This window comes from Eumetopias jubatus, unplaced genomic scaffold (assembly GCF_037043125.1).
Source record: "Eumetopias jubatus isolate StellerSeaLion01/CBP00866 unplaced genomic scaffold, mEumJub1_p1.0 scaffold_4, whole genome shotgun sequence".
Taxonomy (NCBI): Eukaryota; Metazoa; Chordata; class Mammalia; order Carnivora; family Otariidae; genus Eumetopias; species Eumetopias jubatus.
Window position 1 is genome coordinate 70,828,436 of NW_028274810.1, and position 19,989 is coordinate 70,848,424.

The window sequence follows — 19,989 nt, forward strand, 5'->3', positions numbered from 1 at the left end:
CCCCACTGAGCAGGGAGCCCAATGTGGGGTTCGATCCCAGGACCCCAAGATCATGACCTTAGCCAAACTCAGATGCTTAATCAACTGAGCCACCCTCATGCCAATATAGAAGTTCTTGATAGCTATTCAACAAGTCATTTTTAACATCATTTCATTTTAATTTACCAGGCTTATCAGTTAAAAAAAAAGAAATCTGGTCATTTTAAATTTCCTACTTAAGATTTAAGATATTTTTGGAGCTTATGTTGTGACTACTAGTCCTTAATAGCTTGTTGCATGTACTTATTAACGTTATATAAAAATACTTCTGTTTTTGTTTCCTATTTATACTTCATTTCTTAATTTTTCAAGTATTAATTATTTTGATGTGATCTAAAGGCTGAGTGTTAACAAAAGGATTAGGTGCTTTTGCATGCTTAATATTAATACAGTGGCTTAAACTTACAGTAGAAATGCAATTTAAAAATAAATAGATGTGGAAAAATTCATGTGTCAGAATTGTTAACATTCTTTATTTCTTTTGTTTAACTGTACAGGATCAGTTGGTAAAAGAAGACAACATTGATGCAGTTGGTAAAAAACTGCAAGAGTACCACTCTCAGTATCAGGAAAAGAGTAAAGAGTATGACAGGCTATATGAGGAATATACCAGAACGTCCCAGGTTAGTAAATATTTGTTGTTTAGGCCAGTAAGTATGCAACGCTACAGTTACATCAGATTTTCTATAATTCACCTGACAGTCCTTAACTGTCTTAATATCTTGAACAGCGTTTTTGAGACTGTGATGATACAAATTCTTCTCCCATTCATAAATCACTTTTTTGTTGGTTAAAGGTATAATTTTTTTCAGTTAGTATTAACTAGGATAAGGTTTGACTGCAAATGACAAAAAATAACAATAGCAAAGTCTTCAGATAGAAATTTATTTTTCTTTCATGTATAGGCACAGTGCCAGGGATATTGTGTCAACTACACTGTCATTAGGGCTTAGGGTTCTTCTGTTTTGATGCTTTGCGATCTGTAGAAGTTGGCTTACTCCAATATCAGCCATCACAACAATATTCTAGCAAACAAGATAGAAGAATAGGAAGGAAAGTTTCCTGTTTTGTTTTTTTTTTTGAAAGTTTCCTGTTTTTAAGGCTACTTCCTAGAAGAAGTACACACTGCTTCTACTTTCATCCCACTGGTAAGACAGCTGCAGATTACAACTAGCTGCAGGGAGGCTAAGAAAGCTAATTTTTATTTGGTCGGGTATACCCAACTAACATTTGAGAGTTTACTGAGGAAGAAGGAATTAATGAGAATTATGAGACAACTAGTAGTCTTAACCACAGTTTTTAGATCATAAATCTTTTTTTTTTTAAGATTTTATTTATTTGACAGAGTCATAGCAAGGGAACACAAGCAGTGGGAGTGGGAGAGGGAGAAGCAGGCTTCTCGCAGAGCAGCGAGCCCGATGCAGGGCTCAATCCCAGGACCTTGGGATCATGACCTGAGCCGAAGGCAGATGCTCAACGACTGAGCCACCCAGGCGCCCCCATAAATCTTTTTTTAATTTTTAATTTTTTAATTTTTTAAAGGTTTTATTTATTTATTTGACAGAGAGAGAGAGACAGGGAGAGAGGGAACACAAGCAGGGGGAGTGGGAGAGGGACAAGCAGGCTTCTCGTGGAGTAGGGAGCCTGATGTGGGGCTCGATCCCAGGACCCTGGGATCATGACCTGAGCCGAAGGCAGACACTCAACGACTGAGCCACCCAGGCGCTCCAATAAATCTTTTTTTAAAAAGATTTTATTTATTAGAGCGAGAGAACAAATACAAGCAGGGGGAGGGCAGAGACAGAGGGAGAAGCAGTCTCCCCTGTTGAGGAGGGAGCCCCACGTGAGGCTTGATCTCAGGACCCTGGGATTATGATCTGAGCTGAAGGCAGACGCTTAGCCAACTCAGCCACCCAGGTACCCCAAGATCATAAATCTTAATAATCACTAATATTTCTTTTATCATATGTATGCGATAGAACAAAATTCTGAAGAATACTCTAGTTCTCTTCCTAGAACTTCTTTTCCTTAGTTCTTTTCCTAGAACTATTTTTTAAAAAATATATATTTTATTTATTTGAGAGAGAGTGGGAGAAAGAGTGAGCACAAGAAGGGGGAGGGGCAGAAAGAGACGCAGACTCCCCGCTGAGCAGGGAGCCTTTGGGCTAGATCCCAGGACTCAGGGATCATGACCTGAGCCAAGGGCAGACACTTAACCAAGTGAGCCACTCAGGCACCCCTCCTAGAACTACTCTGATTCTTTTTTAGTTACACTTGAATTGGTTTAATTTGCCCTGAGTCATTACCTAATATATAAAAGGTGCTGGGAATTTTTATGAAGGTGCAGGTCTTCAGGGAAAGTTTATCCATTGCAATATTTGGGTCAGTAGTGGCCTAAGAAAATATGTCTAATTGGGTTTCTTATCCACATTCTTTTGATTATTTATTTATTTTAGGACTGTTTATTTATTTTGGAGAGAGATTATTTATTTTAGAGAGAGAGAAAGTGAGGGTCCACATGCTCAGGGTGAGTGGGGGGGGCGTGAGGGAGGGTGAGGGGCAGAGGACGAGGGACAAGCACATTCTGTGCTCAGCCATTGCAGGGCTCAATCTCACCACCCTGAGATCATGACCTGAGCTGAAATCAAGAGTCAGATGCTTAACCGACTGAGTCACCTGGGCTCCCCTTTTTTTGCACATTCTTTTGAAACACAGGTTATTACTTTGAACATCAAATAACTTATAGAAGCATTAGTCTGTGTTGATTAGTCCATGTTATGGTAGCATTAGTCCATTCTACTAAACTCATATTGAATTCTCAATGCCATAATAACTTGGCTGAATCCTTTATTGGACATGAGAGTAATGGATTTTTTCTAGCGTTTGTTTTCTGTTGTTTGTTATTTTTACTACTTTTTATTATTTCCTTTTTTTTGCTTTCAATTTATTTTTATTTTTACTTTTTTTTTTAAGATTTTATTTATTTATTTGACAGAGAGAGACACAGCGAGAGAGGGAACACAAGCAGGGGGAGTGGGAGAGGGAGAAGCAGTCCTCCCGCGGAGCAGGGAGCCTGAGGCAGGGCTCAATCCCAGGACCCTGGGATCATGACCTGAGCCAAAGGCAGATCTTAAGGACTGAGCCACCCAGGCGCCCCTGCTTTCAATTTAATTTGCTTTTCTTTTACTATCTTAAGGTGAAAATTTTGTTCATTGGCTTTAAAACTTTCTTATTTTCTAAAATAAGCATTTAAAGCTATAAATTTTCTTCTAAGCACTGCTATAGGTACATCCTACAAATTTTGTTATGTTATTTTCCTAATTCAGTTTTAAATATTCTCTAATTTCTCTTGTGATTTCTTCTTTCACCATATGTTCTTTAATTTCTGAATATTTGGGGCTTCTCTGGATACTATGTTATTTCTAGTTTAATTTTTTTGTAGTCAGTGAACATAATTCATTAAAGTTGCCATCATTTGAAATTTATTGACTTATACCTAGTGCATGCCTTATCTTAGTTGCACACTGAGAAAAACTAATAATGTTTTTGGTATAGTGCTCTTTCCGTTGTTAGTATAGTCCTCTATAAATATCAATTAGGTCAAAGTGATTTATGGTGTTATTCAGATATTCTATATCTTTACTGATTTTTTTTTTTTACTAGTATTGTCAGTTAATTAGGAGTCTTAAAGTCTCTAGTTACCATTGTAGATTTGTCTATTTCTCTTTTTAGTTCTGTTAGCTTTTGCTTTATATGTATTGAAATTCTATTAAGAGCTTACACATTAATAGTAAATTTACTCCTTTATAATATGAGATATTCCTCAGAGCTCCTGGGTGGCTCAGTTGGTTGAGCGCTGGACTCTTGATTTCAGCTCAGTCTTGATCTCAGAGTCGTGAGATTGAGCCCCTCCTCCTCCACACTGAGTCTGCTTGAGATTCTGTCTCTCCCTCTCACTCTGCCCCTCACTCCTCTTACACACACATTCTCTTTCTCTCAAATAAATAAATAAATCTTTTTTAAAAATATGAAATAGTCTTCTTTATATCTGGTAATCTTCCTGGTCTTGAAGTCTACTTTTTCTAATATATCTGCATCAGCTTTCATACACTTAATATTTGCATGATATATTTTTTCTGTCCTTTTACTTACTTATTTTCTATCCTTTTACTTTCAATGTATTTGTGCCTTTATAGTTAAAGTGCATTTCTTATAGATAATAATATATAGTTGGGTCTGGCTTTTTAAACAATCCAGCCTAACAATCTCTGCCTTTTAACTGGAGTGTGTAATCCATTTGGATGTCTTGTAATTATTGATATGGTTGGGTTTATATTTACTTTTTTGCTATTTGTTTTTTTGCATCTGTTTTTGTTCCTCAGCAACTTTTTCATGGTTGTCTTTTGCATCAAATGTTCTTTAGTATTCCGTTTTGATTCCTCATCTGGCCTTTTAGTTATGTCTGTCTCTCTTTTTGTTTTCCTGTAGGAAGTTGCTCTAAAGATTACAACATGCATTCTTTCCAATTTTAGTATACGTGCTGCCAAAGCGAGCACACAACATGCATTCTTAATCACAGTCACTTAAGTTCATACTGCACCATGTAACATGTGAATATAATAACTGTGCTATTATATAATTCTATTTCCACCTCTTACTACTGTCATGTATTTTATATCTACATGTTAACTCCATAATTTATCGTTATAATATTTGCCTGAATCTAGGTACTTTATGTAAGTGGAATCATACAATATTTGTCCTTTGGTTACTTCACTAATTATAATGTTTTCAAGGAAAATCCATGTTGTAGCATATATCACAGTATCATTTTTTATGGCTGAATAATATTGCATTGTATGTGTATGTGACATTTTGTTTATCCATTCATTTATTGATGGACATTTGGGTCCAGTTTCTGGCTGTTGTGAATTATACTGTTTATGAACATTAATGTACAAGTAACTGTTCAAGTCTCTGCTTTCATTTCTTTTAGATATATACCTAGGAGTGGAATTGCTGGATCATATAGCAGTTCTATATTTTACCTTTTGAGAAACTGCCAAACTTTTCCATACTGGCAAAACTCTTTTACATTCCTACCAGCAATGCATAAAGATTCCAGGTTTTCCACATTCTAAGACTTGTTATTTTTTGTGTTTTTACTTCAATTTTTTATAGCCAGCCTAGTAGTCATGAAGTGATACTATTTTTGTTATTGTTGAGTTTTAGGGTTTGGTTTTTTTTTAATCCCTTATCAGATACATTATTTTCAGATATTTTTCCCATTTTGTAGTTTGTCTTTTTGCTTTATTGATATCCTTTGACATGCAAATGTTCTTAATTTTGATGAAGTCCAATTTGTTTTTTGTTGCATATGCTTTTGGTATCATATTCATGAAGTTGTTCCAAATCCAGTGTCATAAGGATATTTTCCAATGTTTCCTTCTAGGAGTTTATTGTTTTTACTCTTAAATTTGGATCTTTGATCCATTTTGAGTTAACTTTTATATGTGGTGTGTTAAGGTTCCAGCTTTATTTTTTACATGTGAAAATACATTTTCCCTGCACTGTGGTCCCAACACCATTTCTCCATTGAATGATCTAGGGATATTTGCTGAAGTGAGACATTGATCATAAGTGTGAGGGTTTATTTTGGGGCTTTCTGTTGCATTCCATTGGTTTATATGTCTATCCTTATGTCAGTACCATATTTTGATTACCATAGCTTCTTAATATTGAAACCAGGAAGTGTGAGTGTTCCAAGTTTGTTCTTTTTCAAGATTGTTTTGGCTTTTCTGGGTCCCTTTCAATTCCATATGAATTTGAGGTTCAGTTTTTCTATTTCTGTAAAAAATGCAGTTGGGATTTTGATAGTGATTGCATTGAAACTATTTATCACTTTGGGTAGTATTATCATCTTAACAATATTAAGTCTTCCAATCCATGAACAAGGATGTCTTTCCATTTATTTATGTCTTCTTTAATTTCTTTCAGCATTTTTTTAATTATATCTTTCAGCATTTTTTTGTAGTTTGCAGTATATGAGTTTCTTACCTCCTCGGTTAGATTTATTCCTAAATATTTTATTCCTTTTAATGTTGTTGTAAATGGAATTATTTCTTTAGTTTCTCTTTTGGATTATTCATTGCTAGTGTATAGAATACAGTTGATTCTGTGTATTGATTTTGCATTCTGCAACTTTGCTGAATTTATTAGCTCTTACAATTTTTGGTGGATTCTTTAGGGTTTTGTACCTATAAGATCATATCATTTGAGATAGTTTCACTTCTTCCTTTCCAATTTGGATGTCTTGTAATTGCTTTTTGTTGCCTAATTGCTCTGGCTAGAACTTCAGGTATTTTGTTGAATAAAGTGAAAGTGGATATCATTGTCTTGTTCATGATCTTTGGTGGAAAGCTCTCCCATTTCACCATTGAGCATGATGTTTACCTTGTGTTTTTCATATATGGCTGTATTAGTTTTCTATGTCTGCTGTAACAAAGAATGACAAACTGGATGGCCTAAGACAACAGAAATTTATCATTCACTGTTCTGGGGACTCTAAGTCCAAAATCAAGTTTTTGGTAGGGCCCTTCTCTTTCTGGAGGCTCTGGGGAAGAACCTTCATTGTTTTTCTTAGCTGCTGGTGGTTGCTGGCAGTCCTTGGCATTCTTTGGGTTGGACATATCACTCCAATTAATGCCTTCATTATCAGTGATAGTCTCACTCTGTGTCTCTCTTTTCTCTTTTTATAAGGATATTAACTAATCATTGGATTAGGACCCATCCTAATCCAATATGATCTCATCTTAATTCACAGTAGACCCTTTTTCCTAATAAGGTCACATCCTAAGGTCCTGAGGGTTAGGACTGATCATATCTTATGTGGGAACACAATTCAATCTATAACAATGGCCTTTATCATGTTGAAGTTTCCATTTCTAGTTTATTGTTTTTATCATGCAAGGGTATATTAGATTTTGTCAGATACTTAGTCTGCATCAATTAAGATGATCTGATCATGTGGGTTTTTCCCTTCAGTATATTAATGTTGTGTATTGACTGATTTTTGTATGTTGAACCACCCTTGCATTCCTGGGATAAATTCCACATGGTAATGGTGTATAGTTACAGTCCTTTTAATATGCTTTTTAATATTTGCTAGTATTTAGTTGAGGATTTTGCATCTATATTCAAATGGGATGTCATTCTATAGTTTTCTTTTCTTGTAGTCTCTTGATCCCGTGTCAGTATCAGAGTAATGATGGCCTCATAGAATGAATTAGAAAGTGTTCCCTCTTCCCTCCTCTTCTAGTTATTGGAAGAGTGAGAAGGATTGGTGTTAATTCTTTTTTTTTTTTTTTAAGATTTTATTTATTATTTGAGAGAGAGAGTGCACGAGACGGGGTAGGGTCCCAGGGAGAAGCAGATTCTGCCCTGAGCAGGGAGCCCAATGCAGGACTTGATCCTGGGACTCTAGGATCATGACCTGAGCCGAAGGCAGTCGCTTAACCTACTGAGCCACCCAGGCACCCCTTAGTTCTTCTTTAAATGTTTGGTAACTTCACTAGTGAATCTATCTGGTCCTGGGCTTTTTCTTTGTTGGGAAGTTTTTATTTTTTTTTTTTAAGAGATAAGTTTTTTTAAGATTTTTATTTATTTATTTGACAGAGAAAGATAGCAAGAGTGGGAACACAAGCAAGGGGAGTGGCAGAGGGAGAAGCAGGCCTCCTGCCAAGCAGGGAGCCTGATGCGGGGCCCAATCCCAGGACCCTGGGATCATGACCCGAGCCGAAGGCAGACGCTCAACAACTGAGCCACCCAGTCGCCCCTGTTGGGAAGTTTTTGATTACTATTTCAATCTCCCTATGGGGTTAGAGGTCTGACTGTCTGTCTGTCTGTCTGCTTTTGTAGTCTCCATGCCCAGTGTGGAGCCCAATTTGGGGCTTGAACTCATGACCCAGACATAAGACCTGAGCTGAAATCAGGAGTCTGACACTTAGGGGCACCTGGGTGGCTCAGTCAGTTAAATGTCTGATTCTTGATTTTGGCTCAGGCTCTGGGTTGTGAGACTGAGCCCTGTGTCAGGCTCCACACTGGATGTGGAGCTTGCTTAAGATTCTTTCTGTCTCTCTTCCTCTGCCCCAACCCCCACTCTCTCTCTCTCAAAAAAAAAAAAAAAAAAAAGACATTTAACCAACTGAGCCACCCAGGTACCCCAGTGTAGGTCTATTTAGATTTTCTGTTTCTTTTTAAATCAGTTTTGGTAATTATGTGCTTGTAGGAATTTGTCCATTTCATTTAGGTTATCCAATTTATTGGCATACAGTTTTTTATAGCATTCTCTTACAATATTTATTTCTGAAGAGTGGCTCGTATTCTCCCTTTAAATTTAGAATTTGGTAATTTGAGTCTTTTTTTTTTCTTAGTCTAACTAAAGGTTTTTCAGTTTTGTTGATCTTGTTAACTAATTTTTAGGGGCGCCTGGGTGGCTCAGTTGGTTAGTTGTCAGCCTTTGGCTCGGGTCATGATCCCAGGGTCCTGGGATTGAGTCCCAAATCTGGTTCCCTGCTCAGTGGAGAGCCTACTTCTCCCTCTCCCATTCCCCCTACTTGTGCTCTCGCTCTCTCTCTTTCTCTGTCAAATAAATAAATAAGACTTTGTCTATAAAAAAATAAATAAATAAATAAAAATTTTTTAAAAAGAACCAACTTTTAGTTTTGTTGATTTTTCTCTATTTTTCTGTTTTCTATTTCATTTATCTCTCTAATCTTTATTATTTCCTCCTGCTAGCTTTGAGTTTAGTTTGCTCTTCTTTTTCTGGTTTCTTAAGGTATACAATTAGATTATTGATGTGAGATTTTTTTTCTTTTTTTAAAATGTAGGTATTGACAGGGGCGCCTGGATGGCTCAGTCAGTTAAGCATCCGAGTCTTGGTTTTGGCTAAGATCATGATCTCTGAGTCATGGGATCAAGCCCCACATCAGGCTCCACGCTCAGTGGAAAGTCTGCTTGGGATTCTCCTCCTCTCCCTCTACCTCTCCCTCTGCTCATGTGTGTGCTCTCTCTCTCTCCCTCTCTAAAATAAATAAAATCTTGGGGCGCCTGGGTGGCTCAGTCGTTAAGCGTCTGCCTTCGGCTCAGGTTATGATCCCAGAGTCCTGGGATCGAGCGCTGCACTGGGCTCTCTGCTCCTTGGGAAGCCTGCTTCTCCCTCTCCCATTCCCTCTGCTTGTGTTCCTGCTCTCGCTGTCTCTCTCTGTCAAATAAATAAATAAAATAATAAAATAAAATCTTAAAAAAAAGCAGGTATTGACAGCTATAAATTTCCCTTGAGCACTGCTTTTGCTGCATCCCATAAGTTCAGTATGCTGTGTTTATTTCTTAATTATCTCAGGGTATTTTCTAATTTCTCATTTCTTCTTTGATCCATTGATTGTTTAAGAACATTTTGATTTCCACATATCTGTGGATTTCCCACTATACCTGAGAAGAATGAGTATTCTTTGCATCTGAAGCAAGTCTCTTGTAGACAGCATATGGGTAGATCATGGGTTGTTTTTAATTTTTTAAGTAGGCTCCATGCTGGGCGTGGGGCTTAAACTCACAACCCTAAGATCAAGACCTGAGCAGAGATCAAGAGTCAGATGCTTAACCGACTGAGCCACCCACACACCCCGGGTTGTTTATAATTTTTAATCCATCTGCAGTCTCTGCCTTTTAGTTGGAGAGTTTAATCCATTTATATTTAAAATAATTACTGATTACTGGTAAGGAAGGACTAACTTCTGGCATTTAGTTATTAGTTTTCTATATGTCTTATGTGTCTTTTGCACTTCAGTTCTACCCGTACTGGATTTTTTTTAGTATTTAATTGATTTTTTGTAATGTACCTTTTTTTCGATGCTCCACTTCTTTCCTTTTCTGTATTTTTTGAAGTTTTTCTTAGGAGATACCTTCGAGATTATAATTAATATGTAACTGCACAACAGTCTAGTTTCAATTATAACTTATTATTCATATTTGCAGTGGTATATAAATACCTTGCTCCTATACATATTGTTCCTCCCTCTTTATATTGTTATTGTCATTGATTACATTTTCATATATTTTATGCCCATTGATGTAGATTAATAATCATTGTTTTATGCATTTATCCTTTAAATCATATAGAAAAAAAGAGTCACAAACCAAAAGTACAGTACTACTTGACTTTATATTTATCTATGCAGTTAGCTTTACCAGTGTTCTTTATTTCTTCATGTGGCTTTGAGTAACTGTCTAGTGTCCTTTAATTTCAGCCTGAAAGTCTTTAGCATTTCTTGTAGAGCAGATCTAGTGGTAACAAACTCCCTCAACTTTTGTTTATCTGGGAATATCTTAATTTCCTCTTCATTTTTGAAGGATGGTACTACTTGGATATAGAATTCTTGATTGACAGTCTTTTTCTTTTAAGACTTTAAATATACCATCCCACTGCCTTCTGGCCTCCATGGTTTCTGATGGGAAACCAGCTATTAATTTTATTGAGGATCCTTTGTACATGACAAATTTCTTCTCTCTTGCTTTTCTTTCTTTCTTTCTTTCTTTCTTTGAGAGAGAGAGAATGAGAGATAGAGAGTACGAGAGGGAAGAGGGTCAGAGCAAGAAGCAGACTCCCTGCTGAGCAGGGAGCCCGATGTGAGACTCGATCCTGGGACTGCAGGATCATGACCTGAGCTGAAGGCAGTCACTTAACCAACTGAGCCACCCAGGCGCCCCTCTCTTGCTTCTTTCAAGATTCTTTGTCTTTTTTTTTTTTAATTTTATTTATTTATTTGACAGACACAACGAGAGAGGGAACACAAGCAGGGGGAGTGGGAGAGGGAGAAGCAGGCTTCCCCCTGAGCAGGGAGCCCAATGTGGGGCTCGATCCCAGGACCCTGGGATCATGACCTGAGTCGAAGGCAAGACACTGTAACGACAGCCACCCAGGCGCCCCTCTCTCTTTGTCTTTTGACAATTTGACTATAATGTAAAATACATATTTCTTATATCTTTGTCTATAGTTTATAATTGTTACCTGTGGAAAGGTCAGCTATGAGCTATTCTAGTATTATTGTTACTCATGGTTTCTTGTTTTGGCCCTAGTATTTATACTATTGATTTTCCAGCCCAAAGTCACTGATCTTATATCCAAGCTAGTGTCTGTGGTGGGCAGTGTTAAGATAGAGACTACACCTGGATCTTCAAGGCTGTGGGGCTCGCTAGGGGACACTGCCCTATGAGGATTATCGATTAGGAATGAGATAGTACTGACTGGGAAAAGATGTGGGATTCCAGTGGCTAGAAATGCTCTAATGGTCTATTTTCTATGTGAGATGTTTAATTCCATTTTATTTTCAGGTTTTATTTTATTAGTTAGTTACTCAGAGTGATCTTAGTAACTTTTTCTTTCTACCCGATACTTGAGCTATATCTCTGGTGTGCCTTTGTACATTTTTAAACACTGCTCTGTATTCCTTTAGCTCTTCCAGATGAATTATCTGTGATGAGGCCAGTGTTTGGGGTAGAATGGGGGAAAAGTCACTGATGCTTCTTCAGATTGAATCAACATAAATGGTCAACATCAGGGGATGGTGAAATGATCATACATATAATAGAATGTTATACAGCTATTAAAATAGTTTCCAGAAATTATTTTAAAACTTTAATTTTTAAAAAGTACAAAAGTTATATAAATATTTTTATAAAATTCGGTATAAATTATTGCTGAATTCTATGTGAATTATTGCATACAAAGTAAAAGTTCCCATTCCCTGGAGGCAACTGCTGTGACTAAGTGCTTTTTAGGAATTCCTGATGACCTGAGAAATGCTTATGATATAGTTTCAGGCAAAGGAGACAGCATGTAGAAATGTGTGAACAGAGTGATTTCAGCTATGAGTATAACCAGTAACCTGAAGGGAACACTTTATGAAGATATTCTGGGATGTTTGAGGTGATAGAATTAAGGGGATTTGGGAAAAATAGTTAGAAAGGAGGAAATAATAGAAATAATAGTATGCACATTAATAACAACAATAATATATATAACACAATGACTTTTTTTAAACAAAATGATACAAAATTATTCTATAACCATCAGAAAATGATGGCCTATATTTACTGATTTTGAGTAATTTCTTTTTTTTTTTAGTTTTTTTTTTTTTAAGAGCATGCATGAGCATGAGTGGGGGGAGGGGTAGAGGGAGCGGGAGAATCCCAAGCAGACCCCACACTGAGTGAAGCCAGATATGGGGCTCAGTCCCATGACTCTGAGATCATGACCTGAACTGAAACCAGGAGCTGGACGCTCAACTGACTGCGCCACCCAGGTGCCCCTTGATTTTGAGTAATTTCTAAGATAACATTACACAAAAAAAACAAGATAGGGAAAAATATATGTGGTATACTGTCATCTATGGTTAAAATATATCATGACTAGACTAAGGTATTCAATAAATGTTTTTGGATGTATAATCACCCCCCCCTTTTTTTTTTTTACCTGATTCTCTCTCTCTCTGTCTCACACACTCCCTCTCTCTCTCTCTCTCTCTCTCTCTCTCTCAAATATAGCTGGGGTTGCCATTATCTCCATCTTATAGATGGGAACTTGAAGCATAGAAAGACTCTCTTAAGGGACTTAACCAATTTTCAGCATAATCAGGATTAGAATATAAATCTCCTAAATTCCAGTTTAGTTCATTTGTAGTATCCAGGTGTGATACTGTGCTTGACTTTAGAAACACGGAGGGAGAGAAGAGACTATTCCACAAAAGGTTGAAGTACTCTGAGACATTTGTCAAACACAGTGTGCATTTGCCAAAATGGCATACTTTAATCCCTTTTCTCTGCATCAAACAAAGCAATGGTGGATTACTGTATTCCCATGCACATATTTATTTAAAGGGCAACATACAACACTGTGTTTAATCTTACAAAGACTATTGAGTAAAAGATGCAAAAGAATATATATATACTATGAGTCTACTCATATAAGGTACAAAACCAGGCAAATGTTAATTTTTTTTTTATTTTGGATGGGTATATAAAGTGGTAAAATCATGAAGAATAACAAGGAAATGAACATCATAAAGGGCAGGGTAGTGTTATCACCAAGGTGGAGGAGGTGGAGTGGGAAGAAGCAAGGGAGTTACGATCCAGAAAGGACACACAAGGAATTTCTGGGGTTGCTAGTAGTGGAAGTTCATTTTATAATAATTTGTTCAACTGTGTATTTGTTTTATGCACTTATTATATCTCACACTAAAAACATGGCTCTATGCAGAAACAATATTATTTCTATAGATCAGAAGTAGAACAGAAAACCATAATAATAATTATAAATGGAACTTCCAGATCTAGAAATAAGTAGAGACAACTGAGAATTTGACCTTCCTGGTAGTTCTTTCTTGGACTTCTTTGCTGATTTCTCCTCTTTGACATTGATCCTCTTCTTTTTTCTGGTTACTTACTCACTCTGTTGATCTCAAACAGTCTCATGATTTTACATACCATCTCTATGCTAGTAACTCCCAAACTTACATCTCTGCTTCTTCTAAGTTAATTCTAGACTCATATATATTCAACTACCTTTTCAACAGCTCCACTTGGATGTTTAATAGGTATCTCAAATTTAACATGTCAAAACTGAATTCATGAACAAAATTGAACTCAAGGCTGTTCTACCCTTTGCCTTCCCCATCTCAGTTGAGAGCAGTCGTATCTGTCTTGCTCAGGTCAAAAGCCTTGAAGCCATCCAAGACTCTTTCTTTTACATCTTCCATCTAATCCATCGGGAATTCCTGTTTACTTTACCTTTAGAATATAGCCAGAATGCAACCCCTTCTCGCCACATCCATTGCTACTACCCTGATCGAAGCCCACTATCATTTCTTGCTTTGATTTACCGCAGAAACCTCCTAACAGATCTTCTTGCCCTTATCCATGCTCCCCTCCCCCTGATCAATTCTCAGTAGAGTAGCTGGTAATACAGGTGTCTCCTGCATTTTGCAAGTTCATGTTACACCACTTGGCTTTTATGAAAGATTTACATTAGTACTTGTTTTCACTAACTGGAAGAAATCTGAAGACTTCTGCTTTTACAAAAAAGAGTGAAAAGTGACAATAATGTTCTGAGCTTGTTTTGCAGTGAGCTTTTAGAAGCAGTGCACATCCTCGAGCAGTGAGAGTGGTGCTGTTCCTTCCCTGAGAACTGCATTCAGCCTCTCAGCATCAAGCCACCATAACTTTGAACTGTGTCTGTGAGCGTCTGTGCTTTATCTCCATTTACTTTGTGTATCCCTTAGCAAGATGTGTCCCAAGGCACTACATCAAAAACTAATGATGTAATGTATGGTGATTAACATAACAATTAAAAAATAAAAAAGAAAGTTGTGTCCTAAGGTATCAGAAAAAAAGCCTAGGGAAGTTATTTTTTGACTCTAGGAACACTAAAGATTTTTGCCACGTAAATTAATGGCAATTGCTTCTTTGCTTTATGCCATTTTGGCTTATGAAAATTTTCATAGGAACTGTGTACTTTGAGAATGCTGGGGAAGGCTGTACTTGTAAAACATAGGTAGGATCACAGTACTCCTTTGTTTAAGACATATCTCTGTTCCATGGTTTACACATAGGAAAAGCCAGAGTGCTTTTTATAATGCCCAGTATGATTGTGCCACTCTTCCTCTTTGACCTCATTTCTTCTCTCTTCCTCAGTATACTCCAACCACACTAGCCTCTTTGCTGTTCCTTGAATATACTAGGCCTGCTTCCTACCTTTGAGTGTTTGCACTGGCTGCTTCCTTGCCTGAAACACTCCACACCCCGCCCCGTAGTCACCTAGTTGGCAGCTTGATTTAAAATTGCAACTCGCATTTCAGTCCTCCTTTCCCACTCTACTTTTCTTTTTTCCATAACAATTCTTACAGATTCTTAATAATTCTAACAAACTACGTGAATTACTTACTTATTATGTCTATTATTTATTATCTGTATAACACTCTAAACTATAAGTTCTGGGAGGGCAGAAATATTTACCTAAGCTCGCTTACTTATATATCCCAAATGCTTCAAGTAATGCCTGGCATATAGTTAGCATTCACTTATTTTTTGAATGAATTTATACAAGATAATGAACCAAAAGCACTCCATCTTGGCAGGGCCCAGAGTCAGCCTCCTGGTCTGAACTAGAGTATAGGCGGGCACTAACCCTCCTGTGAAAAAGGCTAGAAAAAGTGGCCCCTGATGCCTGCAGCTCTGGCTTGTATAGAACTGCATTTCTGTTTTCTTGTCATGGCTAGAGAAAATGCTGCCCATATGCTCAGTAATATTGAGGGTTTAACAGCAGAATATGAGTTCTGAGCAGCTGATGTGAGATTGGGTTCTGGACTTGGAATCCTTGGTTGGGGAGCTAGATATGGGAGTAGATGGAGGCAAGCCAAAAAAGCCCCGGGGTCAAAGCTGGGAGAGGGCTAACTGTGTGAGAACTGAGAGCAAAATGTGAGATGGCTGAGCTGAGGAGAGCTGTGGAGGCTTAAAGCTTTGGGAGGTGGCGGGGAGAAAGGGAGGGATACAGTGATTAGCAGTACAGGAAATGTGCTGGGATGGTGAGTGTTAAAGGGAAATTAAAGAATTTATCTCCTCTGTTTGTAAGTATCTGTAAGTGTTATAGACCTCCTCTGTTTTTTCTGTGAAATCTTAGATAAAATTTGGATTGCTTTGATGTAAGTGAATTCTTCCCAGAGAATGGGAAGACATTGTGTATCCTGAGTCATAGTTGGCACAGGGTAAGAATAGACTGCATGTGGGGATATTTGACATCTGGATTACATGTAATTAGGAGGAAGTGATAGGACTTAGTGATGGATTGGGATAACGGACAGGAATTTGGCAATGAGATCATTGGTGACCTTGGAAAGAGCAGTCTCTGTGGAATGGTAGGTACAGAAGCCAGAATAGAGTGAGCTGGAGTGTGAGAAAGACAGCCCATACAGACTATTTGTTCAAGAAACTTAATTGACCGGAAGAGAATTTAGGGTTAAGGGATTATTTTTTCAAAGTGGTGTTACTAGAACTTGTCTGTATGCTGATGAGAAGGAATCATAAGAGGGGTTGGAGAAAAGAAAGGAGAGAAGGGGGTGTAGCTACAGGTAGATTCATAGTTTTTGTGGTAGGTATAGTGGCATTGTTTATGGGGCAGCTACTGCTTTGACAATGCTGTAAAACACACCAGTGTTAGTAAAGTGTAGATTATTAGTGTCTTCTTTAAGGATACAAGGCCAGAGCTTCGTAGGTAATTTTTGACCTCGCAAGGGAGCCAAGACCCTTCACTGTAATTTGAGAGTTGTAGAATTTGAAGCTGTTTAGATGCGGGCATTCCAATAAGTTCACAGTACTATTTGAGATATGTATGATATAATCTCATCCATATGGAGCAGCATAAGGTTCTTGTCTCCTCCATGAAGCCTCTGTAAAGCAGTAAATAACTAATTCACCCTAACTTGATTGCTTCTACCATGACATGAAACAGAACATTATTGGAGTTCAGAAATCAATTTCACCTGTGTTCTAAAACCTACAGAGCAGGCTTCATGTTTTATTAATCTCTTTATCACCAGTTATACTTTCTGTACAGTGGATTCTCAGTAATCATTTGTTGAAATTAATCAATGCTAGATAGTTTTGAGGAATTATCCCATAAGCAGCAAAACTTTTAAAATTGTAAACATACAGGATAGCAATTCTCTAGACGTTTATGCATCATTCTTGACTTTCTAATATAAATTGAACAAAGTTTAACCCTCTGAAGATTTTGGGGAATCAGGGTTCAGATGCTAAAGTCTACAAATAACCTCAGAGCTCATCAAAATGTATAGGACTACTTATCCTAATGTTGAATGGCTTAGCCTACTGGGCATTTGTTTTGTGAAGTTTTAGTTTTTCATTTTATTCTGCATCTGATTTTAGCTGCTATTTCCCCCCCCCCCTTTATTTTCTGCTGCTTCTTTTCATTTTAAAGATCTTTTTTATTTTTAAGTAATCTATACCTAATGTGCAGCTTGCCTTACAACCCCAAGATCAAGAGTCCCATGTTCTACTGACTGAGCCAGCCAGACGCCCCTCGTTTTCTACTTCTGATCAGATTAATCTATTGATGAATCTGTTTGGAAAATTACATTTTTTAGAATTGATAGAATAAATAGACTCTAAAGGACTCTTCTGGGAATAAGGCTATGCACACTGGTGTATGGACTTCTCCATTCTATTCATTCACTTCTTTAGCACCTTTTGGGGGTCAGCAATATAATAAGTGCAAACGCATAACTTTATCCTGGTCTTCAAAGAGTTCAGGGTTAATCTCTCTCAACAACTCAGGCCTTTTTGTGGTGATTCTCAGCTATATTTCAAGTAATAGTTCTTTTTCTTTTATTTTAAGGTTTGAATGATGTATTTTGCATATAAGTAATAAGGGTAGGAGGTAAATAGGAGTTATTTTAGGCATCTTAATTCAGTCTTATATGGAATTTTAACTGGAATTTTTTTTTTAAGATTTTATTTATTTATTTGACAGAGAGAGCGCGAGAGCAGCAACACAAGCAGGGGGAGTGGGAGAGGGAGAAGCAGGCTTCCTGCTGAGCAGGGAGCCCATTGCGGGGCTCTATCCCAGGACCCTGAGATCATGACCTGAGCCGAAGGCAGATGCTTAACAACTGAGCCACCCAGGCGCCCTTTAACTGGAATTTTAAGATTTGTTTTAAGACCAAGGTTATAAAAAAAATAAAGATAATAAAGAGTATGTCTTTCCTTTTTCTCTCCTATAGGAAATACAGATGAAGAGGACTGCAATTGAAGCTTTTAATGAAACAATTAAAATATTTGAAGAGCAGTGTCACACACAAGAACAACATAGCAAAGAATATATTGAGCGGTTTCGCAGAGAGGGGAATGAAAAGGAAATTGAACGGTAAATCTACCTAACCCTTCCAAGTTCTTCAGTGAGATGAGACTTCTTTTATTCCCCAATAATCTCTTTTGTGTTTGCTTTTACCCCCTTAAACGTCATATATGGAACTATTTGCTGTTCTGACTAATGGCATCACACTGAACCTTCCCTTTTCTGTGTTCCTTCTACATCCTTCCAAATTTTTAACTCCTGCTCATCCTTTAGGATTCAGCTTATGCATGACTTTTCTAAGAAAAATTTCCCTGATTACCTAGACAGGTTTAGAAGCTTTTTGTCCCTACAGAAAGCTTTTTGTATCTGGTCCTGATTCCTACTGTAACATTTACCAAAGATCACAACCACTAAACTGTAAGCTTGTTAGTGGAATAAGGATGGTGGCTTATTTTTCCTAATAGCTCTAGCAACTGTTGTGGTCCCTGAGAGTACATGGTGATGCTCACTGAATTTTTGTTTGAACTGAAAACCAACAGCAGCACTCTGAGAATAAATTGGAGGCTGAGAAAAACCATGGGCAGGAAGACCAGCTTGACTGTTGCAGGTGATGGCAGCGTTTGTGGTCATCAGGTTAAATGATGGTGAGGGTCTGGACCAGAGCAATGGCAGGAAAGGAGGGGGAATTAATGGAAATGCTGAGGACTTGATACCTGACCAGATATGATAGGTGTGGGAGAAGTCAAAGATTATTCCTAGATTTCTGATATGAATGAATAAGGAATGATGTTACTCACAATAGGACGTGCATGAGGTAAGTTCGGAGTTGGAACCAATGAGTTTGAGGTTCCTGTGAGAAAACAAATGGAGTTGTCTGAGAGGCAGACAGCTGGTTATCTGGTTTTGGAACTCAAGGTACAGAAAGGATTTGGGAGGCATAAGTGTACATGTGATAGTAGATGCTAAGAAGATTATAGAGAGTGAGCAGCATGAGAAATATTGGGTCTGGCAACTAAATTGATATTGGAAGTCTTTATCATAGCAAATTTAGTGGAATGTTGGGAGACTGATCCAGATAACAGTGGGCTGAGGAATGAAAAATTGGATAATAAATAAAAATGAATCATCTGCAAGGGAAAAGCAAAATTATTTCTCATATTAGCACCAAAGTATCAGTGAACTTCTGTGTGCATAAGAATAGGGCTAAGAGCTGTTGAGGCAGTATAGCTTAATGGTTAAAACCATGGGCTTGAATTCTGTATTGATCATTTACTAGCTGTGTGATCTTGGGTAAGTTACTTAACTCTGAGCCTGTTTCCTCCTCTATAAACTGTAGATAATATCTTTTTAAAATGCTGTGAGAATCAGGTGATAGATATACACATGCCTATTTATGGTACAGAAAGTCATGTGTGTGTATGTATGAATGTATCTTGGCATATGGTATCAATAAATAGCTATTATTATTATTATTAACAATTAAGGGATAGAAAAGAACCTGTTAGTTTTGTTGCAAAGGAAGGTAAAGTAGCTGATGATGAAGTTTTAATAGTAATATAAAACGTATTTTTTGAGTGACAAATGAGTGATGTGGACAGTTATTGCCTTCAGAGCACAACAAAAGTTTGCATGCTGGAAAGCTTATAGTCATTATCTGTTGAGTGCTTGCCAAGATGTACCAGGCACTGTTTGGTCCTTTTACATGTATTATCACATTTAATTCACATAATAACTTAGTGAAGTAGGTACTATTGTAGCTACCCATTTTAAACAGATGAGGAAATGAAGGCACAGAGAAGCTGAATAACTTGCCCATGGCCATGCAGTAAGTGGCAGGGCAGAGATTCAGACTTTGGCAGGCTGACTGCAAAGCTCTGCTCTTAACTGTTGTATGGTGCTACCTCTTGAAGATCATCCATACAGCTTTACTTGTTCATTCATGTCTGGATCCAGGGCCCAAACAAGGTCATCAGGATTTTCTCTCATACTCTGTCTTTGCCTTATTTTTTCTCTGTGTTGGCTTCATC

General features: G+C 37.5%; 1 protein-coding gene across 1 annotated transcript in view; it reads left to right on the plus strand.

The window, feature by feature from the left end:
* PIK3R3 (phosphoinositide-3-kinase regulatory subunit 3) overlaps positions 1–19,989 on the plus strand; it is a 128,228-nt gene that overhangs the window by 93,605 nt on the left and 14,634 nt on the right. The window contains exons 5-6 of the mRNA XM_028123459.2: positions 537–662; positions 17,889–18,031. Coding sequence (XP_027979260.1) covers positions 537–662; positions 17,889–18,031 — 269 coding nt within the window. The remainder of the gene's footprint in view (positions 1–536; positions 663–17,888; positions 18,032–19,989) is intronic.